Source organism: Scyliorhinus canicula, chromosome 19 (genome assembly GCF_902713615.1).
Source record: "Scyliorhinus canicula chromosome 19, sScyCan1.1, whole genome shotgun sequence".
Taxonomy (NCBI): Eukaryota; Metazoa; Chordata; class Chondrichthyes; order Carcharhiniformes; family Scyliorhinidae; genus Scyliorhinus; species Scyliorhinus canicula.
The window spans coordinates 15,272,933-15,299,944 of record NC_052164.1 but is presented as its reverse complement, the minus strand read 5'-3'; the positions used below and the strand labels follow the sequence as shown (position 1 = coordinate 15,299,944).

General features: G+C 50.3%; 1 protein-coding gene across 5 annotated transcripts in view; it reads right to left on the bottom strand.

Moving 5' to 3' along the window:
* LOC119954241 (collagen alpha-1(XV) chain-like) overlaps nt 1-27,012 on the bottom strand; it is a 149,721-nt gene that overhangs the window by 76,723 nt on the left and 45,986 nt on the right. For 4 of the 5 annotated variants that reach the window (XM_038779319.1, XM_038779321.1, XM_038779320.1 and 1 more), the window contains exons 4-9: nt 26,784-26,843; nt 16,389-16,503; nt 12,587-12,654; nt 11,549-11,602; nt 9,124-9,285; nt 2,428-2,487 (exon numbers count right to left, since the gene is read on the bottom strand). In XM_038779319.1, the coding sequence (XP_038635247.1) occupies nt 2,428-2,487; nt 9,124-9,285; nt 11,549-11,602; nt 12,587-12,654; nt 16,389-16,503; nt 26,784-26,843 (519 nt within the window). The remainder of the gene's footprint in view (nt 1-2,427; nt 2,488-9,123; nt 9,286-11,548; nt 11,603-12,586; nt 12,655-16,388; nt 16,504-26,783; nt 26,844-27,012) is intronic. The other variant, XM_038779322.1, reaches the window with a different exon arrangement.

Here is a 27,012-nt window from a genome sequence, read left to right as displayed (position 1 = left end):
GAGGAGGGCAGAGAGACAATGAGGTTTGGGGGAAGGTCAAGGGTCCAATGTTTAAGAGCAAGGCAGCTGACTGCATGGCTTCCAATGGCGTAGCAATGCAAACCGAGGGTGCACAAGGCACCAGAATTGGAGGAGCACAGAGATCTCGGAGGGTTGACATAGGGGAGGGACGAGGCCATGGAGAAATGTGTAAACAAGGAAATGAATTTTCAAATGGAAGCGTCGCTGGACCTGGATTCAGGGCTGATGAGAATGTAGCCATTCCTCATCTTTGACACAGCGGTACAATTTTCTTCCATTCCCATAACGAGGGTTTTCAGTTCTTTATCTGTTCCCATAGCGAGGTTTTTCCTGGAACAGGTCTCTAGCCTGTCGCCAGAGGCTTTCAGCTTGAGGGGCGCCGGTCCATATCAAGCGTGGTTGACCAGGAGTTTCTCCTGCTCTTATCGGCAGCCATTGGCGTGTTAGAAGGATTTTGCAGGTTGATACTCAACTTTAAAAAAAACAAATTTAGAGTACCCAATTCAATATTTCCAATTAAGGGTCAATTTAGCGTGGCCAATCTACCTACCCTGCACATCTTTGGGTTGTGGGGGCGAAACCCACGCAGACACGGGGAGAATGTGCAAACTCCACACGGACAGTGACCCAGAGCCGGGATCGAACCTGGGACCTCGGCGCCGTAAGGCAGCAGTGCTAACCACTGTGCCACTGTGCTGCCCGGTTGATACTCAACTTGATGGTCGGGCTGGAAACGCACTTTCCTTGACTATCAAGCCCTGGGCTGGGGCTCAAACCTGGAGCGCCTGGCTCAGAGGGAAGGGACACTACCCACGGTGCCAACAGACCTCTTCATCGGAACATAGTGCCAGTTCAGATATGGGCAGTGCGGGTTTTGGACGAGCTGAAATTTGAGGATGAAAGGAGTGGCCAGGGGAGCATAGGGATAGTCACGTTTAAAGGTAATGGGCGTGTATGTGGATTTGAGCAGCAGATGAGCTGAGGTGGGGCACAATCGTGTGGAGTTATGGAGGTAGAAACAGATGGTCTCACTGTTAACATGGATACGTGAGCCAGATAGGATGCCAAGGTTTCAAACAGTTTGCTCAGCCTCAAACAGAGCAAAGGGAAGGACTGTGTATCAGTTCCATTTATCTATGACTGCGTGACATCAGGATAGCACAAAGCAATTTATAAACAATTAATTAAATATAAAATACATTCTCGATTATAATGTAGGAAATGGGGCAGCCATTTTGAACACAGCAATGTGATAATGACCGGACCATCTGTTTTAGTATTGTGAGTAGAGGGATAAACATTGGCCAAAACAGTGGGAAGAATCCACTGGCTCTCCTTTGAATGATCCAATCCCATGGGATCATTTGCTTCCACTTGAAAGAAGGGATGGCGGCCTCGTTGTTACAACTCATCTGAAACCTGGCAGCTCCGTCTTTGCAGCACTCCCATCCTGCATCGGGGCGTCAGTCCTCTTTATTTACTCAAGTAGGACTTGAACCCACAACCCAATGACTGAGGGACACAAGTGAGACCAGCTGAGCCACAGGCTGGCTGTCTCAGCCAACCCTCCTGAGGATTGAGTATTCAATAGCTCAGGGCGGTACAGCGGCACAGTGGTTAGCACTGTTGCCTCACAGCACTGAAGACCCGGGTTCAATCCTGGCCCCGGTCCGCGTGCAGTTTGCACATTCTCACGTGTTTGCGTGGGTCCCACCCCCACAACCCAAAAGACGTGCAGGCTCGGTGGATTAACCACGCTAAATTGTCTCTTTATTGGAAAAAAGAATTGGGTAAGCTAAATTTATTTTTCAAAAGTATTCAATAGTGCAGACTGGTTGCGTGCCATGTTTCCCATTTAATTCCTCCTGCAGGTTTAAATACTACCTCAATGCGATTGGTAAAACTCAGGGCACGAGTGAGAAGATCGCATCCATGACTCCCCCCCCCCCCCCCCCCCCTCCCCCCCCCCCCCCTTCCCCCCACTCCGCCGCCTCCTTTCAGTGTGTTGTCAATTACATTGTTAAGATTAAGAGAAACAGGGGATGTGTATTAATTGTCTTTGAGCACATATAGATAGGAGATAGCTGGGACACTGGGCTGAGTGGGTGGGGAGCTGAGAGACTGAACAAATCAACAATCTCTCTCATTGAAGGAAAACTCTGTCTCTTGGTTTTGATTTTCGCTTTACCAATCAACTTGGATCTTAATAACAACCCCCCCCCCCCTCCACTGCCCCCCCCCCCCCCCCCACCCCCGCGTAAAAGAGCTGTTGCCTGCAGATTTAAATTTAAAAATAACTAATTATGTGAGAAGCCCTTTGGAATTTCCTGGCCGATCTAATATTGCGCAAATGTAATTTGTATTCTATATAACAGATTTTACGGCCATTTGAAACCCGACCCTTACCCTTGGTCCAGGTGGTCCAGGTTTACCATGTATGCCAGGGGTTTCAGAAACTTCTTCACTCTGAAAAAGGAAATAGATAATATTATGCGTCTGAGAATATTTTTTTTTTAAACTCTCCTTGTTCCTCCTGATCTCTCCCGCGTCAAAAGCAGGCAAAAGAGAAAGGGAGATCGCAGGGGTGCACCAGAGGAAATGGCGTCCTATTTCCAGAAAGCTGTGGTTATACTCGACTTTAATTCTTCAAATAATTACGTTTTCTTTCCCTTTCTATGCCGTCGTTTGAGACTTCATAGGAATTTAACTTTCACGAAACAACTGAATTGTTCCATTGCTCACGTAACTCATGAGATCGCGAGGAATGTTCAGAAATAATAAAATGGGAGAGTCTGAGGGAAAAATTCATCTCGGGCAGTGGCGCAATACAGATGATATTGGGTTGGTCGCCCGTTTCCTGCAGAAGCTGATATTCAGCTCCATCGCAGTCAAAGCGTTCATTTGCCGACTTCGCCTGTGACATGTTTTTCTCCCTCATTAGTCTGTCCCTGAAGATATAGGGCGCGATTCTCCGAGCCCCGCGCCGGGCTGGTGAATCGCCGCAACCGTGCCACAACCCCCGAAGCCGGCGCGCGATTCTCCGAGGTGCGGCAAATCGGCTCGGATGGGTCGAGCAACCACGCGTTCACCCCTGGTCGCTGCCAGCGGGCACTCTGCGCAAAGGGCCGGGGGGCGGTCTGTGGGGTGGGAAAAAGTGCTACTTCACCCGGGGGGGGGGGGGGGGGGGGGGGGGGTGGGGGGTGCCCCGATGGGGTCAGGCCCGCGATCGGGGCCCAGCGATTGGTTGGCCGGCCTCTAACCCCCCCCCCCCCCTCCCTGGCCTACTTTGTTGCGCGGCCGGCCCCTGAACCCCACGCCATGTTGCTAGGGGCCGGCACGCTGAAGAAGTCCCCCACACATGCGCAGGTTGGCGCAGCCCAACTGCGTATGCGCGGCTTGGCGCGGCGCCCATTTGGTGCCGAGAAGGGAGGCGGGAGCGGCGGGAGCGGCGTGAAACGCTCCAGCGCCGTGCTGGCCCCCCTGTGGGGGACAGAATCGTTGTCCCCGTGCCTGTTTCGCACCATCATGAAACGTGACGGCGCGAACAGTTAGTCCCCATTTTGGAAAATCTCCCCCATAAGCAACTTCGTTAGTTACAGAGAACCTTTTGTTTCATTTCCTCCCTCTATATCAAACTTTATTTTAATTATCAACTTCATAACATATTTAGCTATAATTTTTAATGAGATAATAGCAAGGCATCTTACAGCACTGCAGCCCTGACTCCCTGTCTCTGGCACTAACTCTGGCTCTGCTGCATTACAACACTGCGCCTGCATTTGCAGTATTACTGCACTGACTGAGTCTGCTGCATTCCAGCACTGATTCCCAGTCTGCTGCATTACAGCACCGTAGCCCTGTCTGTTGCATTCCAGCACTGACTCCCAGTCTGCTGCATTACAGCACCATTTCCCTGTCTGTTGCATTCCAGCACTGATTCCCAGTCTGCTGCATTACAGCACCGTAGCCCTGTCTGTTGCATTCCAGCACTGACTCCCAGTCTGCTGCATTACAGCACCAATTCCCTATCTGCTGCATTACAGCACCATTTCCCTGTCTGTTGCATTCCAGCACTGATTCCCTGTCTGCTGCATTACAGCACCATTTCTCTGTCTGCTACATTACAGCACCAATTCCCTATCTGCTGCATTACAGCACCAATTCCCTGTCTGCTACATTACAGCACCAATTCCCTGTCTGCTACATTACAGCACCAATTCCCTGTCTGCTGCATTACAGCACAGGTTCCCTGTCTGCTGCATTACAGCACCATTTCTCTGTCTGCTACATTACAGCACCAATTCCCTGTCTGCTGCATTACAGCACAGGTTCCCTGTCTGCTGCATTACAGCACCATTTCTCTGTCTGCTACATTACAGCACCAATTCCCTGTCTGCTGCATTACAGCACTGACTCTGCATCTACTGTATTACAACAGAAACTCAATGTATTACATACGGACAAACTGAACGTTTAAATCAGATCTGTGGTTTAAAAAAACATATAAGCCAAAGATGGCTGAAGATGTAAATTGTCAAGAGAGAGACAATAGAACCACACCTTGTTTCCAAACAAGGACACATCAAAAGCACAGAAGCCATACATAAACTAACTGTCATCTCCTGTGGAAACAATGGGAGCTGATTATCATCTCAGTAGGAATGATATATTGTGAGCAATGCCCCAGACTGCTTTGTGGATATTTGCCTTCCAGGACTATGAAAAAGACTGGGATGAAGGTCAGCTGCAAAACTTGGTCAGGGTCGACTAGTGCTGGGCACGCCAGCCTGTGACACAGGAGGAAAGACAGCAGCAGTCACCCCTGCAAAAGTTTTCACAGGTCACTTCCTCTCTCTGATTGCTGAAGCAAGTCAGGTCAGCAAAGCCACAGCTGAAAAGGAAACTGGGCAGCTTCACGGCCAAACTGCAGAACACTGGAATCTCAAAACTGACTATTCGCCAGCTGAAGTCAGCACCATTGGAATCACAAATCACAACGTTCAACCACCTACTCCTCACGGACAAGTCAAAGACTGACTCATATTTCCTTTACTTACTGAAGGACTATATTCTCTTTATACTCTGTGTAAATTTATATGCATGTGCTTTATCCTTTTTCCTGCATTTAGTAGCCAGTAAACTCATTCTTTAACTCAAGAAAGTCTACTTAAATTGACTCCTTTTAAAAACATAAATATTGGAACTGGGAAAAGGTATCTACCAGGGAAGGAATCCTTTTCAAATGATTTTTCTTGTGACCAATTGAGGGAGTTGAATGAAGAAAGGGAGTCAGTTTATCCCTCCACACCTGGGACATAAAGGTTTGGGGGTACAACACCTAAAACTGTTTGCTGCATTAAGGGATTTCATCCGGATAAGAAATTTGGGGAAACTCGCTGCCTGCTGCATTACAGCACTGACCCCGTGCCTGCTACATTACAGCACTGACCCGTGCCTGCTGCATTACAGCACTGACCCGTGCCTGCTGCATTACAGCACTGACCCTGTGTCTGCTGCATTACAGCACTGACCCGTGCCTGCTGCATTACAGCACTGACCCTGTGCCTGCTGCATTACAGCACTGACCCTGTGCCTGCTGCATTACAGCACTGACCCTGTGTCTGCTGCATTACAGCACTGACCCCGTACCTGCTGCATTACGCACTGACCCCGTACCTGCTGCATTACAGCACTGACCCTGTGCCTGCTGCATTACAGCACTGACCCTGTGCCTGCTGCATTACAGCACTGACCCTGTGTCTGCTGCATTACAGCACTGACCCTGTGTCTGCTGCATTACAGCACTGACCCGGTGTCTGCTGCATTACAGCACTGGCCCTGTGTCTGCTGCATTACAACACTGTCCCCGTACCTGCTGCATTACAGCACTGGCCCTGTGTCTGCTGCATTACAGCACTGACCCTGTGTCTGCTGCATTACAACACTGTCCCCGTACCTGCTGCATTACAGCACTGGCCCTGTGTCTGCTGCATTACAGCACTGACCCTGAGCCTGCTGCATTACAGCACTGACCCTGTGCCTGCTGCATTACAGCACTGACCACGTGCCTGCTGCATTACAGCACTGACCCTGTGCCTGCTGCATTACAGCACTAACTCTGTGCCTGCTGCATTACAGCACTGACCCTGTGTCTGCTGCATTACAGCACTGACCCCCGTGCCTGCTGCATTACAGTACTGACCGTGTCTGCTGCATTACAGCGCTGACCCTGTGTCTGCTGCATTACTGCACTAACCCTGTGCCTGCTGCATTACAGCACTGACCCCCGTGCCTGCTGCATTACAGTACTGACCGTGTCTGCTGCATTACAGCGCTGACCCTGAGTCTGCTGCATTACTGCACTAACCCTGTGCCTGCTGCATTACAGCACTGACCCCGTACTTGCTGCATTACAGCACTGACCCCGGTCGGTATTCTCCCCTATCCGGTGGGGCAGGGGTTCCCGGCGTAGCGGAGTGGCGCCAACCACTCCGGCGTCGGGCCTCCCCAATGGTGCGGAATTCTCCACACCTGAAGGGGCTAGGCCCGCGATGGAGGGTTTGGCGCCCCTTCCGAACGGTGCGAGCGGCCTTTGGTTCCCCGCCGGCCGCCACGGATGGTCTCACCGTCCCGTCGGCCAGCGCGAACGGCTGGCCGAAAGGCATTCGCCAGCCGGTGTGAGGCCGCGCATGCGCCGGAGCATCAGCGGCCGCTGACATCATCCCGGCGCATGCGTGGTAGGGGGGTCTCTTCCGCCTCCGCCATGGTAGAGGTCATGGCAGCGGCGGAAGAAAAAGAGTGCCCCCACGGCACTGGCCCGCCGGCCGATCGGTGGGCCCTGATCGCGGGCCAGGCCACCGTGGGGACACCCCCCTGGGTCCAATCGCCCCGCGCCCCCCCCCAGGACCCCGGGGCCCGCTCGCTCCGCCTGCTCATGCCGCCACCAGAGGTGGTTTAAACCACGTTGGCGGGAGAGGCCTGACAGCGGCGGGACTTCGGCCCATCGCGGGCCAGAGAAGCGCCGTGGGGGGCCCGCCGACCGGCGCGGATTGATTCCCGCCCCCGCCAATTCCTGGGTGGCGGAGAATTCCGGCCACAGCGGGGGCGGGATTTACCAAGGCCCCGGGCAATTCCCCGACCCTGCGGGGGTTCGGAGAATTCCGCACAGTCTACTGCACTACAGCACTGACCCTGTTTCTGTTGCATCACAGCACTGACCCTTTTGCTGCTGCATTACAGCACTGACCCCGTGCCTGCTGCAATATAGCACTGACCCCATGCCTGCTGCATTACAGCACTGATCCCAGGCCTGCTGCATTACAGCACTGATCCCGGGCCTGCTGCATTATAGCACTGACCCCATGCCTGCTGCATTACAGCACTGATCCCAGGCCTGCTGCATTACAGCACTGACCCCATGCCTGCTGCATTACAGCACTGATCCCAGGCCTGCTGCATTACAGCACTGACCCCAGGCCTGCTGCATTACAGCACTGACCCGCGCCTGCTGCATTACAGCACTGATCCTGTGCCTGCTGCATTACAGCACTGACCCCGTGCCTGCTGCATTACAGCACTGATCCCAGGCCTACTGCATTACAGCGCTGACCCCATGCCTGCTGCATTACAGCACTGATCCCAGGCCTGCTGCATTACAGCACTGATCCCAGGCCTGCTGCATTACAGCACTGACCCCATGCCTGCTGCATTACAGCACTGATCCCGGGCCTGCTGCATTACAGCACTGACCCCGGGCCTACTGCATTACAGCACTGACCCCAGGCCTGCTGCATTACAGCACTGACCCGTGCCTGCTGCATTATAGCACTGACCCCAGGCCTGCTGCATTATAGCACTGACCCCATGCCTGCTGCATTACAGCACTGATCCCAGGCCTGCTGCATTACAGCACTGATCCCAGGCCTGCTGCATTACAGCACTGATCCCAGGCCTGCTGCATTGCAGCACTGATCCCAGGCCTGCTGCATTACAGCACTGACCCTGTGCCTGCTGCATTACAGCACTGACCCCGTGCCTGCTGCATTACAGCACTGATCCCAGGCCTGCTACATTACAGCACTGACCCCGTGCCTGCTGCATTACAGCACTGACCCCCTGCCTGCTGCATTACAGCACTGATCCCAGGCCTGCTGCATTACAGCACTGATCCCAGGCCTGCTGCATTACAGCACTGATCCCAGGCCTGCTGCATTACAGCACTGACCCCATGCCTGCTGCATTACAGCACTGATCCCGGGCCTGCTGCATTACAGCACTGACCCCAGGCCTGCTGCATTACAGCACTGACCCGTGCCTGCTGCATTATAGCACTGACCCCATGCCTGCTGCATTACAGCACTGGTCCCAGGCCTGCTGCATTATAGCACTGACCCCATGCCTGCTGCATTACAGCACTGATCCCAGGCCTGCTGCATTACAGCACTGATCCCAGGCCTGCTGCATTACAGCACTGATCCCAGGCCTGCTGCATTACAGCACTGACCCTGTGCCTGCTGCATTACAGCACTGACCCCATGCCTGCTGCATTACAGCACTGACCCCGTGCCTGCTGCATTACAGCACTGATCCCAGGCCTGCTGCATTACAGCACTGATCCCAGGCCTGCTGCATTACAGCACTGATCCCAGGCCTGCTACATTACAGCACTGACCCCGTGCCTGCTGCATTACAGCACTGACCCCATGCCTGCTGCATTACAGCACTGATCCCAGGCCTGCTGCATTACAGCACTGACCCCCGTGCCTGCTGCATTACAGCACTGATCCCAGGCCTGCTGCATTACAGCACTGACCCCGTGCCTGCTGCATTACAGCACTGACCCCGTGCCTGCTGCATTACAGCACTGATTCCAGGCCTGCTGCATTACAGCACTGACTGAATCCCTTTATCCAGGACCTATTTCACAAGTGAAGTGGTGTAATTTTGGGAAGATTCCCATCTGCCAGGGTACACATACTACATAATGATGTACCCTAAATACAATACAATGTGAACTAAATTAACGATATAGACAAGACATTGAAGAACGCAATTGCCACTTAATCATGTCTCCACATTACCCTAAATATGAAAGGAACTTACCGTCGCCCCAAACCAGCCCGTAGTTTTTCTGGATCCTGGTGCTCCTGGTAATCCGGGTGGTCCTGGTGGTCCTATTGGTCCCTCAGGGCCAGATGGCCCTACTGGGCCTAGATATCCTTTTTTGCCAGGTAGACCGGGTTGGCCTGGAAGGCCAGTATCTCCCTGTCAGAAAAATTAATTCATTAATGAAAGAAGCCCCTTACCTTGATCGATGTACCTGTGTGAATGCCCAGGTTGGCAGTGCCAAGATGCTCAGGTAGCATTTTGCCTGAGCTGGGGATTGGACCCGGGGGTGCCTTGCCCTCATTAAGTAGGGTGAGGGTGGGGGCTTGATGGCGTCCTTATAGGTTAGTTGGGGCATTGGGGGAATCCAGGGTTTGCGTTGGGGGTCTTGAGATCAAAGATCCTCCGTGCAGGAAATGAGACTATGTCCGGCCTCGGTGGGGCATTCCCTGCTAAGGTCCCGAAATGAAATAGAGCCACGTTCGATAGCGGGGTCCTGCTCGGTGCTGTGAGCGCCAGGAAACACCCGGCTAAACATGCTCGTCCCGGGACTCTGTTTAATTTCTGTCAAATCACACCCGATATGTGTATATGCTGCCTTCTGTGGTTAAACCTATTATCAAGAAGAGCATTATTGTCTAGTTTCACATCCCACCAACTAGCCTGAGATTGTGTCAATGCACGTGATCGACCTGTCAGAGTCTCAGCGTTAGTCTGAGATTAGAAAGAGAGTTAACGTTTTGCGTCCAATATGACTTTCTCTCAGTTCTGAAGAACAATCATATATGATTCGAAACGGTAGCTCCTTTCCATGCTGGGCATTGGGGGAATCCGGGGGTCGCGTTGTGGGGGGGGGTCTGGAGATCAAAGATACTCAGTGCAGGAAATGAGACTACGTCCGGCCCCCACAACCCTTTATGTCCTAATGCTGTCCTGTTGGGCAGATCCGATTTTAAGGGCTACACCATTGGTTGGCTGTGTCTTCAGCTGCCAATAGGCCCAAGTGTTTGATTTCCCTTCTTCAACCCTTCTGCTTCTGTCTTCCTCCTTCAAGCCCTTGGCCATCTGCCCTAACGTTGTCTTGCATGGTTGCCCTTGCCAGTGACATCCCCATCCCGTGAATGAGCAACAAATAAAGACCCGTGAGTCTCCGCGGAGACATTCAAATTCCAGACTCAGCAATTCCTGCCTTGGGTACAACTCCCTGTTGCCTAGTCCATTCATCGTTTCTTTCCGCAGTTCTGCTTTCTCTTCAATAGCTCTTACAGGACCGAGCAAGTCAGCCGTTATCGCTTTGCCTTTACAAGATGAGCATTACAAACAGTGAAAGCAACTGCTTGTTGAAATACTTGCATTGGCTATTAGCGTTTCTGTAGAAATCCAGAGTCTATTTTTAATTGTTGCAGAATTTCAAAATGGCAGTATTAATCTGATTTGAAATAAGAAAAACGTGACCAATTAGAACCTCCTGTTAACTATCAATTTAAAATGGCCGAATCTTGAACACAATGGGAAGAATATATCATGGGGCAGAACTTTACATTCCCTCACCAATAGGTTTGTAGGTGGGTGGCTCTAAATTTCTTTGGATGGCCTTCTCACTGGGCCCATGCCCGCCCTGACCTCTCTGTAACTTTACGGTAGGATGAGCAAGGCCTATGCCAGCTCCCTCTGTTTCCCCAGTTGAGGCCCTTAAATGGCTAAGTTCCTGACCGGGTCTAATTTTCAGGTCGGTGGGACGGATTCAGGGGCAGGGGAAAGCCCAGGCCTTGAGAAGGAAGGGGAGGCGGGATTGTTGTCTTCATCAAGAGCCTCCTTTTAATATCTGGTGGCACCTCCCCTGTGGTGAATGTAATTCACACTGTAATACCATATTATTGTAAGCGCAGTTGTGTTGCCCGACCACTAGGGGGAGTAGCGCTGGGAATGCATAGGAGTTTGTACAGGGCTCCACCCTTGGCTCCGCCCACAGCTCCTCCCCCTGGACTGCTGTATAAAGATCGATGCCCAGAGCCAGCCGACCAGTTCATCCAGGGTTCATCGTGTTACAGGCTGGCTCTGTTGTAAGTAGATTAAAACCACTGTTCATATCTTAAAGCACGTGTCTCATGAATTGATGGTCTCATCACCCCCCACCATGGATTGGCCAGCCTCTCTGTGAGGGGGATCTTCCTCCCGCATGAGGTCCTGCTCCCCCAGGAAATTAGTGCTCCTTGGAGCATGAAATGATCATGGGGCAGTCAATATTGGCAGAGATGTGTTTGCCACTGACTCCTCGATGGTGGGAAGGTCATCCTAAATATCCTGGCCATAAAAGCTTAGCCCTGTGTATCAGACAGAGGCAGTTCCCTGACTGATTGTCCTGTCCTCATTCATAAAACTCAATCAGAAATGTTGAATATTCAATGGAATATTTCCATACCTTTGGCCCTGGAGGTCCAGGAGACACAGGACAGAGACACGGACCAACTTCATCCTGGAAAGAGAATACATCAGAGGAAATCTCATCAGAGCTCAATGAAAAATGAAATGAAAATCGCTTATTGTCACAAGTAGGCTTCAACTGAAGTTACTGCGAAAAGCCCCTAGTCGCCACACTCCGGCACCTGTTCGGAGAGGCTGGTACGGGAATTGAACCGTACTGCTGGCCTGCCTTGGTCTGCTTTCAAAGCCAGCGATTTAGCCCTGTGCTAAACCAGCCCCTTTATGACTGTGACTGTCAAATCAGTAGCTCTATTAGTTAACTATAACTATACCAAAAGTCGCTATTTTTAATCCTATTCTTTAGTGCATCTTCGCACCCGCACTGTTTTTTACCCTTTGGGGAATATTGGGGAAAGTAGTGGAAGGATTTCCTGAGCTGCTTATCAGCCCATTGTATCGTGTTGAACGTTCCTTCCATGGCCAACAAGTCCTGGCAGGTTCTCAAACCCGGGGCTTCTGGTCCTGTGGTAGGACCATCCACCCGCCTTACTCCGCAAGGCCTCCGCCTTTACAATGGTGATAATGGACAAGATAAAATGAGTTCTGCCAACTCAGCGGAAGCGAAAGGTCTGGTAATTTACACCTGGAGCCTCTTCTCTGACCATTGAACAACAGGGTCCAGGTTCCATGGGATCGGGGCCCTGGGCAAGGTGACACTGCCAGGCTGGCTGGCGCACTGTCAAGGGTGCCAGGGTGGCAGTGCCAAGCTGCCCAGGTGGCATCTTTCCCATGCGGGGGATTTGGTCCAGAGATGGACCGCCCTTATGAGGTTAAACAGACAACATTGTCTGTTTTTATTGTCCGCAGTCTCTGCTGGGCCACGATTAAGAGACTAATAGAAGATTTGGAAGAGGTAAAGAAATCTCTACCCATTGACAGGTTAACCTGATTGTCAGTTGACATTTTAATTTTGATGGTGTGATCGAGTCGTTTGCCATGGTAGAACATTCTAGACAATTTTTCCACTTCAATTCACCTTGTCTTCTTTTGGTAATGGTGATGTCTCTTCATTCTCAATGTTGATGTCATTGCCTTCCTCCACACCTAACATCAAATACAATCATGTTAGCATCATTTTTCAATGATTATTTATCAGTAATGTAGTCACGTCCTGCATGTAGTCTTTGTTTCTCACACCATCAGTTTTCTAAAGCAACACTGAATGTAACACACCTTTTAAAAAAATGATTCATTCTCACGGTGTGGGAGTTACTGGGTAAGGCTGACATTTATTGCCCATCTTGGGTTTCCCCGAGAAATGGTAATGGAAGGGTCTTATTTTCGAACTAGAACATACACCATGTGGTAATAAGACAGTCTGGTCAGGTTAGCTTCAGGTCTCCAGTCAACTGGGCATAATGTCAACCCACAGTTAAAGTATGTATGATAGTTAAGAGTTCAATAAAATAGAGTTGCATTTCTTCAAGTGTTGGAAGCCTCTCTCTCTCACTGCTACAGTAAACGCAGTCCTCGCAGACCCAGCTTACCCAACACATCAGACACCAGGTGAATCAGACACCAGGTGAACTCTCTCCTGTGCATACTTGTCACGTGTAGGGATTCCTTTTGCCGTGTGTAATTGATTGGGAAAGGAATGTTCTGTTGTGTATGTGGCTGCTGAGTAAGATGAACAAGCGCCTGGAGCCTGTGCTTTCTGCTGCCAAGATCCACCAGCTTGCTTACGACTAAGTTGCGCCTGTACCTAAGAAGAAGCAGGAAGCTCCGCAAACGTACTGAAGCACGTGCTAGTTAAGCTGTGGTCTGTTGCCCCTGAACTGGGTGAAATAGGAACAGCCGGACATCGGGACAGGCAAACAGCATTTAGCCTTTCAGGTTTTCGACCACTTAATGAAATCATGGCTGGCCTGCCACCCAACTCCAAAAGTGGACGTTTGCCCCCATGTGCTTTAATTACTTGGGGTAACAAAAATGCTATCAATCCCTTATTTAAAATCAACATTTGATTGAGGTTCAATTACCAATTTCAGAAGCAAGCCCCAAACATCTATCACCCTTTTTTATGCAGAAGTGTTTCCTAATTTCAGCCCTGAAAGAGTTGGGCTTTATTTTGTAGACTTTGCCCCCCCAGTCCCAGACTCTTTAACAAATTAAAATAGTTTTCCTGTACCTACCCCGTCTGCTAAAATCACCTCATAGCATTCTAAATTCCAGCTAATACATCCTTGTTTGTGTAATCTCTCCTCAAAATTTAACCCTTGGTGTCCAAATATCGTTCTGGTAATTCTACGCTGCATTCCCTCCAAGATCAATATATCCTTCTGAAGGTGTGGTGCCCAGGACCCCCTGGTGTTCAACCAGGGGCTTACATAGATTTCTGTTCATAATTAATGCTAGCTATACATTTTTTTAAAAATCAGGGCACGGTCTCCTGAATGGGAACAGAGTCCCATAGCATGGCTGATTAGCCGAGTATTTCCCGGCGCTCGGAGCACCAGGAAACACCATGTTATCGAACAGTCATTCGGGTAGATCGGGAGCCTCTGCAAGGAACACACAGCCAAGGCCACACTTAGTCCCATTTTAAAATTGAACCTCCATGCAAACCCCTGAACCCCCCACTCACAAGCCCCAACTCACCTATAAGGGGGCCCTCTGGCCCCTCCCCACACTCCCCTGCATGGCACCCCTGGGTACGATCGTGCGAAAAATGCTAGATTGGCACCTTGGCAGTGCCAGCCTGGACATCTTGGCAGTGCCAGGCTGGGCACCTTGGAAGTGCCAGGCTGACATCCCAGGAGGCACTGCTATGGTGCCAAGCTGGCAGTGCCAGGGTGCTTGGGTGGCACCAGCCATGCCAGGGTGCCACCCTGCCCAGAGGGCAAGCACCTGGGACTTCCAATTCCTGGGAGACCCCCATGAGTGCCATTCCCGTTTGTACAGTAAGACGTCTTACAACACCAGGTTAATGTCCAATATGTTTGTTTCAAATGTTTGTGTTCAAATGTTCACATGTTCGTTCACCTGAGGAAGGAGCAGTACTCCGAAAGCTAGTGTTTGAAACAAACATGTTGGACTTTAACCTAGTGATGTAAGACTTCTTACTGTGCTCACCCTAGTCCAACGCCGGAATCTCCCCATCATTCCCGTTTGTGGGGACCAGTATAGACGGCGCTTGCCCGAGGTCTCCAATGTAATCATAGAATTTACAGTGCAGAAGGAGGCCATTCGGCCCATCGAGTCTGCACCGGCTCTTGGAAAGAGCACGCTACCCAAGGTCAACACCTCCACCCTATCCCCATAACCCAGTAACCCCACCCAACACTAAGGGCAATTTTGGACACTAAGGGCAATTTAGCATGGCCAATCCACCTAACCTGCACATCTTTGGACTGTGGGAGGAAACCGGAGCACCCGGAGGAAACCACGCACACACGGGGAGGATGTGCAGACTCCGCACAGACAGTGACACAAGCAGGAATCGAACCTGGGACCCTGGAGCTGTGAAGCGATTGTGCTATCCACAATGGGGGTTAGATCCCACACCTTGGTTAGATCTCAGGGATGCATATTAGATTGTCTCACTCTAATATGCAGATTTGCCAGAAAGTCATCCCGTCCACAATGGGCAGCATTCACTTTGCGGCTTCCCGAGAGATCGCATTGGATCTCACGAGGCACGGTGAGCCGGGTGGATCCTGGAAGAGGAAAATCCTGGAAACTGCTGGCTCGTCTGCTTTTCGGGTGCAAGTTATTTTCCGGTGCGAGATGCAAGTATTTTATTTACAACTTTAAATTCTCCGAGGTACCAATGGCAGAGAAATTCTGCTGCGTTTTACTGAAGATAACAATGTTCTTCAATATGGGGTTAATGCCCAGCTATAGTCCTGCCAGGGGAAAACATCAGCTAGTTCAAAGGAGCAGGATTTCTCAAACAAAATCGGTTGCTTTGTATTCATACCTGTACACATAACCCTATGTACTGTTTAAAGACAAGAGGTTAGGTCTGGTGTTGATTGATGGTGACCTGCCCTGTTACATATGAAAAGCCCAGCAGGAGTGTTAAACTGTGTAAACGGCTGCTAATGGAGGCTCGTCTTAGCCGCCTACTACTAGTAGGCCCATAGCTCACCATCACCTTAAAGGTATGTTTCTCTCAGTTAAGGCACTGCAGACTCCTCTGGAGTACTGTTGTTCTCTCCTACTACTGGAGGTCTGAAAAAACTGTTTTTGTCAAGGTTCATCACGGGATGGCCTGTAATGCAGATCTGCTCCAAAGGGGGACATGCTGATATAAACACCAACTGCTCCTGGGAGGCCCTCAACTTGGTGAACGGCGCGCTTCGGTCTGCCCGAAACCTGTTGGCTTTTTGGTGTGAAGAGCTTTCAAAGACCAATTGTTGCAGCCTGACACATTTCAAGGGGACAATGTGCTGAAAGACAGACTAAAGCTTGAGGCAACCATTGTAAAGGTTCAATGGAGAAAGACAATAGTCTCGGGTCCTCACACTGCAGTACACCGAAGGGCTGGAACGTGTGGAAAACCCCCTGGGCTGCATGTTTGAAGTCAAATGTATGTTTTAAATATCACCTGCAACTGAGGTACCGCACTAAAATGCCACATGCTTTAACGAACAAAATTAAACTGTACTGGACTTCATATAATGTCAATTTTGAACTGTTATGCAAAGTACCCGTACAAATTTGATGAATAAAGTATATTTTTGGATTTAAAAAAGCTGTGGCCTTGATTCAACATAAATGGTCTCAGTGTGGGTATCATTGGTGATTCTGCAACATTACAGGGATTCTGTGTTTACCTGGTTTAACATCCAAGTCATCCACTTTTGTGGGCAGGCTTGTGATTGCCTCTTCCCCGGAGCCTGGAATGAACTTCTGATCGGAAGTGGGTTCTGATGGTTCGGAGGTGGTTTTCTACAAAAGAAAGTAAAAGATAAGTTACATGAAGCAACAAACAGGGACTTGCTCTCGCCACTGAGGCCTTGCTAAATGCAAAAATCAAAATTGTTCCCTTATCATTCATTGCACTCACGTGGCGTGATTTTACGGGTCTCGGATTGATGTGATTGGGAGTTATCTGAATGTATGTTGGGGCAGCAGGGTAGCATGGTGGTTAGCATAAATGCTTCACAGCTCCAGGGTCCCAGGTTCGATTCCCGGCTGGGTCACTGTCTGTGTGGAGTCTGCACGTCCTCCCCCTGTGTGCGTGGGTTTCCTCCGGGTGCTCCGGTTTCCTCCCACAGTCCAAAGATGTGCGGGTTAGGTGGATTGGCCATGCTAAATTGCCCGTAGTGTCCTAATAAAAGTAAGGTTAAGGGGGGGGGTTGTTGGGTTACGGGTATAGGGTGGATACGTGGGTTTGAGTAGGGTGATCATGGCTCGGCACAACATTGAGGGCCGAAGGGCCTGTTCTGTGCTGTACTGTTCTATGTTCTATGTCTGCCACTCACCCATCCCAGGACCCTGTGTGTGACTACATGTTGTAACTGATGAACAATAGCCAGACTAATTGTAAAAGCCAGTGAACCATTGTTCCTTGTACTGTAATTCCAATTTGCCTGAATACTTAGATTCTTCAGCAGCACCTTCCAAACCTGCGACTCTATTGGAAGCATGGGAACACCACCACCTGCAAGCTCTCTTCCATGTCACACACAATCCTGGCTTGGATCTATATCATTGTTTCTTCATTGTCACTGGGCCAAAATCCTGCAACTCCTTCCCTACAGCACTGTGGATGTACATGGACAGCAGCTGCTGAAGAAGGCATCTCACCATCATCTTCTCAAGGGCAATTAGGGATGGGCAGCAAACACTGCCTTCACCAGCGGTGCCCATACTGTATAAAGTACCAAACAAGTCTGACCCTCCCACTCTTGAGTGAGATGCTGAATATCGACTGACGTATTTTTGCCTCATCGATATTTGAGAATCAGTGTATCTCACAGTACAGCAGGAGATCATTCAATCTGTCATGATTGCTCTCACTTTCCTCAAAGACCTTTATTCCAATTGTCAGACATAGCTTTCCTTTCACAAATCTACACAGCTGGCCTTCATCATCTTTAAAAGGGAACATGAACTTTGTTCCATCGTACGGCCTTTAAGAAATCTACCATAACCAATATTGGATTGACGCTTCTACAGTAACCCAGTTCATCCTTTCTCCCTTTTTGCACTGAGGTATCAGCATCCCTGACACCCTCGTTAAAACATTAGTGCAATCTCCCTTATCTCTCAGAGGGTTAATAGTTCTAGTTAGGAATAATAAACCGTGAAAGAAAATCCGATGCGTGATAAAACAATAAATGTTTCTGGAGATAGGTGTGAATTCTGAGCGGAGGTTGTCTGGATTTATGTCTGAACTGTTTTATAACAATCACATGTTGCCCTTCCTGATAAAAAAAACATTTGATTGGAAACATTGCAATAAGCGATTTTGTCATGAATTTACAAACTTGTAATTTATTCCTGTTGGCATAAAAGGTATGTTGTTTTAAAATCTTGGGCGAAATTCTCCCAAAGGGAGACAAACAGCCGACGCCGGAGTGAAACCCGGAGTGTTTCACTCCGGCGTCGGAGGCCGTTACTCGCCCCTATTCTCCACCCCCGGGGGGCTAGGAGCGGCGGCATGTGAATTTTGCGCGCCGGGCCTTGACATTTGCGCCAAAGCGGCGCAGCCGGAATGACGCGTCCGGCGGCGCCTAAGTGACGTCACCCGCGCATGCACAGGTTGGCCGGCGCCAAACCGCACATGCGCGGTTGCTGTCTTCCCCTCCGCTGCCCCGCAAGACATGGCGGCTTGATCTTGCGGGGCGACGGAGGGAAAAGAGTGCGCCTTTTAGAGACGCCGGCCCGAGGATCGATGGGCACCAATCGTGGGCCAGACACTTCCTGAGCACGCCCCTGGTGCTCGATCCTCCCTCCGCCCCCCACAGGCCCCACATGCAGCGGCCGCGCGATGTTCACGCCGGCAGCGACCAGGTGTGGTTGGCGCTGGCGTGAACCGGTCAGGTTCCGCAGGCCGTTCGGCCCATCTGGGCTGGAGAATCGCCGGTCGCCGTTAGAAACAGCGAGCGGCGATTCTCCAAGCGGCCTGTCGCAAAACGCGACACGCCATTTTAGGGGGGCGTGGGAGAATCGCGTGGGGGTGCCAGGGCAGCGTGGCGTGATTCACCCGGCACTCCCACAATTCTCCCACCCGGCGTGGGGCTCGGAGAATCATGCCCCTTGTGTTTGGGGATAAGGGAGGAGGAGGTGGTGGGGGTTGCTGGTGGGTGTGGTGGCAGGGCTGTCATGTTGCCAGTCTAGGATACGGTCATTTAGCAATCAACTTTGTTGTCCACGATGTGAAAGTATTGGCTAAGTTGTTGGCGGGGAGGATGGAGGATTGTGTCCCGGGGGTAGTTGCGCAAGATCAAACAGGCTTCGTGAAGGGCAGGCAGTTGAATGTGGTGATGAATCCATCGAATGCTCTGGTACCGGAGGTGGTGGTGTCCATTGACGTGGAGAAAGCATTTGATCGGGTGGAGTGGCGGTACTTGTTCGAAGTTTTGAGAAGGTTTGGGTTTGGGCTGAGATTTGTGGCATGGGTGCGGTTGCTGTATGTGGCGCCAAGAACGAGGGTGAGGACGAATGATATGAGCTCACAAAGCTTTCACTTACACAGGGGTACGAGGCAGGGGTGCCCGCTGTTGCCGTTGGCCATAGAACCATTGGCAATGGCTCTCAGGGGGTCGGCAGAATGGTAGGGGATAATGAGGGGGACAGAGGGAGCATCGGATGTCGCTCTGTGCCGATGACCTCCTGCTGTATGTTTTGGATCCGTTGGAGAGTATGGGAAGGATTATGGGCCTGTTGGGGAGGTTTGGAGGGTTCTCTGGATATAAGCTGAATGTAGGGAAAAGCGAGGTATTCCCGGTCAATGAACTGGCACAACGGGCTAATTTAGGGGCGATGCTATTTACGGTAGCGAGGGATAGGTTTAGGTACTTGGGGGGGACTCAGGTAGCGAAGGAATGGACGGGGCTCCATAAGTGGAACTTAACGAAGCTGGTGGAGGAGGCCAGGGAGGATCCTAAGAGGTGGGATACGCTGGACTTAACGTTGGCAGGGAGGGTCCAAGTGATGAAAATGAATATTCTGCCGAGGTTCTTGTTTATCTTTCAGGCTCTTCCAATCTTTATACCATCTTTTTTCGGAAAGTGAACACAATCATCTCAGACTTTGTATGGGCGGTGAAGGTGCTGAGGGTGGGGAGGACCCTGCTACAGAGGCAGCAGGGGGGGTTGGCAGTGCCAAACCTGCTTCATTATTATTGGACGGCGAATGTGGACAAGGTGCGGTGGTGGTGGGAAGGAGAAGGGGTGGAGTGGGTTAGGATGGAGGAGGAATCTTGTAAGGGGTCTAGTTTGAGGACTATAGTGATGGCAGCATTGCCAATGGCTCCGAGTAGGTATTCAGGGAGCCCCGTGGTGCAGTCCACGGTGAAGATATGGAATCAGCTGAGGAGGTATTTTAGGGTGGAAGGGATGTTGGTGCTAACGCCACTGTGCGAGAATCATGGGTTTGAGCCGGGGGGGGGGGGATGGATATTGTATACAGGAGGTGGAGGGAAGTGGGGCTGGTTAAGGTGAGGGATTTGTATTTGGAGGAAGGGTTCGCCAGTCTGGAGGAGCTAAGGGAGAGGGTAGAGCTGCCGAGGGGTAGTGAGTTCAGTATCTACAGGTTAGGGACTTTGCATGAAAGGTCTGGAAGGCGTTCCCTAGATTGCCGGGATACACCCTGCTGGAGCGACTGCTGCTTCCGGATGTGGAAGGGAAGGGAAGAATTGGGGATATATACAAGTGGATGGGGGAGCAGGGAGACGAGCGGGTGGTGAAGATCAAGGAGAAATGGAAAGCGGAGTTGGGAATGGAGATCAATTGGGGAGTATGGAGTGAGGCACTGCGAAGGGTAAACGGGACCTCCTCTTGCGCAAGGATGAGCCTGATACAGTTTAAGGTGGTGCACAGGGTGCATATGACTCGGGCGAGAATGAGTGGGTTCTTTCAGGGGGTAGCAGATGAGTGTGAGAGGTGTGGGTGGGGGCCAGTGAATCATGCGCACATGTTTTGGGGTTGTGCAAAATGGGGAAGATTCTGGGCGGGAGTGTTCTCGGTCTTAGCCAGGATAATGGGGGAGGGAGTGGATCCGGACCCTTTGGTGATGATATTTGGGGTTTCAGAGAAGTCGGAGCTCATGGAGAGGAGGAAGGCCGATGTCTTGGCCTTCGCCTCTCTGATTGCACGACAACAAATTTTGCTGGAGTGGCGGCCGGCATCGCCACCGGGGGTAGCAGCATGGTTGGGTGACCTGTATGACTTCCTGCGGTTAGAGAAGATAAAGTGTGAGTTCAGGGGCTCAGCAGGGGAGTTTGAGAAAAGGTGGGGGATGTTTGTGACCATGTTTGAGGAGCTGTTCGTCGCCGGGGGGTGGGGGGGGGGGGGGGAAGGAGGAAAATGGGGGGGGGGGGGGGGGGGGAAGGAGGAAAATCTGTGCAAACTATATAGTTGATTGTTCGGCAGAATGTTTCTGGGGGGTTTATTTGCTGTAACCCACTTTGATACAGGTTTGAATAAAATGCGTTTTAAAAAAAACAAAAATCTTTGTTGGCCACATTAATAACCGAGAGCAAACAGGTAAAATTACAAAGGTTGGGATGTAATCAGACACAGATAGCTTATCAATGTTTGATTCAGAACAGCAGAATAATCTGAGGTATGTAGAAATGCCAAAGAGCAGACGCCCTGAAATTCCTTGTGAAATTGTGGTATGGAACTGAGTCATAAAGACCAATAAACCTTCGGGCTCGTGAGTGCATCAATGGTGATTAGGTTAGCTGTGGAGTTGTTACAATTAGGTTTGGTGTCCCTAGGTTGGATGTGTTAAAATAGGCTGGCATTCCTTACCCCTGATTGTTGTACAGGGAAGTCAGTGACAGTAGGATTAGGCTGAGCTCTGAACTCCCCATTGATTAAAAGCCCATTGACAATTGGGGTTGGCGCTCATTATAGCTGGGTGGTTCCTCTTCCGGCTTTTCCCATGTTTAATGGGGCCACCACAATGCCGGTTGGCCACCTTCATATCAACCATCATTTTTACTTGCATTTGATGGGTGACTTAGTCAGATGCCCTTCCTGCCAAAAAAAACCCGTGCCCCCCCATTTATCTGGGCTGAGGGCCAGCACTGTTACACACCGCCTTGTCTGCGCCAGTGACTGGATTCCTCCAGAACCAGCAAATCCCGGAGTGGGACTTGAACTTGTGGCCTTCCAGTTCAGAGATAGGGGAGTTACCCAGTGGGCCACTCCAGCAGGTTGGAGCTCCTCGTGAGAAGCGGATGACATTGGAGAACCAAAGGACTGTACTTCTGCCACCACCTTCAATAGAACAATGGCGAGGTTGCAAAGGTGGGAAGAAAATGGTATCAAGGTATCTATCATAGTTCAGCATATCTGGAATAACCATGTTCTGAGCTCCAAAACTACAATTAAAGTCAACTAAATATTCAATTATTTCTCATAAATAGTGCAAAATAGGAGGCGCCATGGAAATCTTAAAATCTGAGCGACGTCATTTCAGAGTCTCACCTATTCAGCCTTGCCCTGGGGGTGAGTTTACGTTTTGTCGCTGTGTTAGGGTGTTGATCACCATTTCAAGCAAATTTGTAAAATCATTGCTGTAGCGCGGCGTGTGGTGCAGTGGTTAGCACTGGGACTGCGGCACAGAGGACCCGGGTTCGAATCCCGACCCTGGGTCACTGTCTGTGTGGAGTTTGCACATTCTCTCCATGTCTGCGTGGGTTTCACCCCCACAACCCAAAGATGTGCAGGTTAGGTGGATTGGCTACGCTAAATTGCCCGAGTTGGAAAAAAAAATAATTGGGTACTCTAAATGTAAAAAAAAAAATCGTTGCTGCCAATGTATCAGCAATTTAATTCGTTAGCAATGACATTGTTGAGCCCATTGCATAGTTAAAAACAGGTGATGGAGGGCAGCAGGGTGGCGCAGTGGTTAGCACTGCTGCCTCACAGCACTGAGGTCCCAGGTTCGATCCTGGCTCTGGGTCACTGTCGGTGTGGAGTTTTCACATTTTCCCCATGTTTGCGTGGGTTTCGCCCCCACAACACAAAGATGTGCAGGGTAGGTGGATTGGCCACGCTAAATTGCTCCTTAATTGGAAAAAAAGAATTGGGTACTCTAAATTGATTTTTTTAAAAGGCCCCACCGGTATAAATAGAGACAGCTGGAACAGTTGGATGTGGGGAAACAGAGGGAAATTGTTACTATGCAGAGCTGGTTTGAGAATTATCTTGCTGAAGGTAAAAGACAATCTTCGGGCGTATTCCTTCACCAGATACTCCATGGAATCCTTACAATGCAGAAGGAGACCATTCAGCCTATCGCGTCTGCACTGACTCTCTGAAAGAACACCCTACCTGGGCCCACACTCTCACCTTATCCCTTTAGCCCTGTAACCTCACCTAACCTGCACACTAAGGGGCAATTGATCATGGCCAATCCACCTGACCTGCACATCTTTGGATCGTGGGAGGAAACTGGGGCACTCGGAGGAAACCCATGTAGACACGGGGAGGAACATGCAAACTCCACACAGTCACCCAAGGCCAGAATCGAACCCCGGGTCCCTGGCGCTGTAAGGAAGCAATGCTAACCACTGTGTTACAGGGCTTAACATGGTAGCAGAGGGCTATTGAACATTGGTTGATGTGAAAGATGGTTTGTTTGCCTCTATCCTTCGAGTGAAAAAGAAGGATACTGCTGCTGGCAAATTTAAGTTTCAGCATGGCAGGAGGGAAATATTAGTCAAGGGCCTTAACTATCCACCAATTTTCTCAGGGCTGAAGCTATATGAGCAATGGAAAACTGAAGCTGACATGTGGAACTGGTTCATAACCCTAGATGAAGCAAGGTATGGCTTTGGCTTTGTCATTTACTAAACAATAAGACTAGGAGTAGAGTATTTTCAAAGTGGAACATGAATGATGCCTCCCTCTGATTGGTCACCCATTTTGAAAGTGGGGATGATATGTTAGCCTGATTTTTAATTGGTTGCACCTCCCTGTGCACAGGGAAGAAGCAGGAGTGCAACAAACTTTTGGCTCTCTGTGTTGATATCTCTTTATGTGGCTTGGTGTCATATTTTGTTTTATAATGCGAGCTCCAGGCACCCACTACCCTCTGTGTAAAAAAACTTGCCTCGTACATCTCCTCAAAACCTTGCCCCTCGCACCTTAAACCTATGCCCCCTAGTAATTGACCCCTCTACCCTGGGGAAAAGCCTCTGACGATCCACTCTGTCTATGCCCCTCATAATTTTGTAGCCCTCTATCAGGTCGCCCCTCAACCTCCGTCGTTCCAGTGAGAACAAACCGAGTTTATTCAACCACTGCTCAAAGCTAATGCCCTCCATACCAGGCAACATCCTGGTAAGTCTCTTCTGCACCCTCTCTAAAGCCTCCACATCCTTCTGGTAGTGTGGCGACCAGAATTGAACACTATACTCCAAGTGTGGCCTAACTAAGGTTCTATACAGCTGCAACATGACCTGCCAATTCTTATACTCAACGCACCGGCCAATGAAGGCAAGCATGCCATATGCCTTCTTGACTCCCTTCTCCACCTGTGTTGCCCCTTTCAGTGACCTGTGAACCTGTACACCAAGATCTCTCTGACTTTCAGTACTCTTGAGGGTTCTACCATTCACTGTATTTCATCTGTGAAGGGCTTCCATCTGATTTACAAACTAAGAAATTCTGTCTTGAGTTATTGCCATTCACAGAGGGTATGTTACTCATGGGCCGGATTCTTACGCCCCGCCCGCTACAAGATTGCCACGGGCGGGACGCGGTCTGTGCAAAGGTCCATTGACATCGAGCGGGAATTTCCGGTCGCCGCCAGGCCCAGTCGGAGTTTCCCGGAGAATACTTGGAGTTAGCAATCGCCTTTCCCTGAATGCTCTCTTTCAACTATTCTTCACCAAGGTGAGGCTCGCCTTACATAAGTAATGTATTGGAGGGTGGCTTCTAGCTGTATCTCAGCAGAGATCCATGGAAGAGAAGCGAAAGCGGGAAGGACAAAGCAAACATGATTTCTCCTCGTGCTGCCTCATTAGTATGCTCCCAGAAGGACTCCCAGTGTTGCTCACTTTGAGGCAAGGATGAGCTATTTTACAAGAGACATTGGGCATGATTCAGCGGCCTTGTCGCGCCCGACCTGGTGTCAGGACAAGTCCGTTGAATCTCACGAGTGGCCTCTTGCGTGATTTGCAAAGCTAGAAAAACCTCTCAAGGTTTAATGTAATCTCCCGAGACATCGCGATCGAGATATCACCCTCACTAGGCATGCTCCAGATCTGCATATTTAAATGAGCTATCAGGCTTATTTAAATATGCATTTGTGGAATTTTTCCGGCACCCATTAGGGAGAACTCCCCAGGGTGCCGCATACTACTGACTTCCACAAACGTCAGTCGGAATAGCCCCTGGCGGGGAGTGTCTCCCAGGCCATTAGAAAACACCGGGTGGTCGGGACAGGGCAGCCTGGCACCCTGGTACTCCCTTTGGCACCTGGGCACCTTGGCACTGTCAGCATGGCACTCTGGTAGATCGCACCCAGGCAGTGACAGGGTGTCTGGGTGCCGGGTTGGCACTGCCAGGGATTGGGTCGGGGGGGGGGGGGGGGGGCCTTACGAGATGGGGGGGGGGGTTGTGGTGAGGGGATGTCCCTGGGGTCAAAAACCCTGAGGGTGAGGGGGTGAGGTGGTCAAAAATGGGACGAGGAGGGGATGCTGAAAACGGCGGCAGTGGGGAGGGGGGAGGAAGATTGGGGCAGACATACAAAATGACTCCCCGATGTGCGAGAAGTTTCCGCTCGCTAGCAGGAAATTACTTTAAGTGCGGCCTTGGTGGGGAGAAATTCCCTGAGGCCAAAGGAAGGCAAAGTGCCGTTGAATTACGGGGTGTTTCTCTGCACTGCAGCCGCTGAGAATCCCCTCACTAAATGCGCCCAAAACCGGTCATAGATTTTTTTTTGTTGAATTGAGCCCATAGTTTTTTAAATCCTTACTTTGAATTTGGACATGGCTAGCAAAGCCAACATTTATTGCCCATCCCTTATTGCCCTATAGAAGGTGATGGTGAGCCGCGTTCTTGTCCATCAACAGTCCACATAGAGTAGGTACACCCACAGTGCTGTGAGGAAGGGATTCCAGGATTTTGACCCAACAAAAGCGAAGGAATGGTGATATTGTTCGAAGTCAGGATGGTATGTAACTTGGAGGGAATCTTGCAGGTTGTGGTGGAACTGCTTCCCGTTCCTTCTAGCTGGTAGAGATTGGTGAATTGCTGCAATGCATCGTGTAGATGGTGGCCACTGCTTCCACTGTGTCCATGATGGAGGGAGTGAATGTATAAGGTGGTGGATAGGGTGCCAACCAAATGGACTGTTTTGTCTTGAATAATATTGAGCCCTTTGAGTATTTGAGCTGTCCTCAACCAGCAAGAAAGTGTGAGCAATATCCAAGTTCAGTCCCTTTCAGGCATTGACCCCAATGCCAGGGTTTATGGGGCAGTCAGGTTCAAGCACTCCTGCACGTGCACCTTCAGTGCCTGCCCCATGAAGTAGTACAATCCTAGGTCTGTCTGCCATTGGGGATGGTTGCCTGGGCAGTCTTCAGCCATGCCCTCCTCTATCCCCTGTGCAAGGGGGGCATCTGGGCCTCATTTAAACCTTCTTGGAGGCTGATATGTCTCCTGTCTTTTGGGTACCTCTAGTTTCCAACCCGCCCATAAACCCTGACTGACGTGGAAAAGCAGAAACTCGCAGTTTGGGGACTCCTTGCCAGTCTCCGCCATCTTATCCTCCTCCAACCCCCCACCCCAGCCCCTGATGGCAATTGCCTTGCCAGGGGCAGCTCGGTTTCTGCTGTTTCTCAGAAGGTTCAGCCATTCTCTCACTGGAGAATATTTGGTGTCAAGTTATATTATTCAAGCTGTGTTTACATCAAAATCATAGGAGCTTTCGTTCAGGCCCCACCAAGTAATGTCCAAAAAATATCACCGTCAAAAACCTCCCAACTGTAAAACAAGGCATTAAATATATGTTGACCACACTATGTATTCTCCACCTACTGGTTGCAATGTAGTGATCAGAATGTTTGGGTCCTTGACTTCCTCCACTCCTCCAGAAAACTGTGGTTGGAAAAGATACCAATTAGTCAATTCCAAGAGAGAAAAACTATTTACATATTGTGGTGATATGCATCACTGTAACTACACAAGGGGTTAATGTAGATACACTAGAACTAAATAAACACTAGAGGGAGCACCAGAGACACCATGACACACAGACATTTAACCA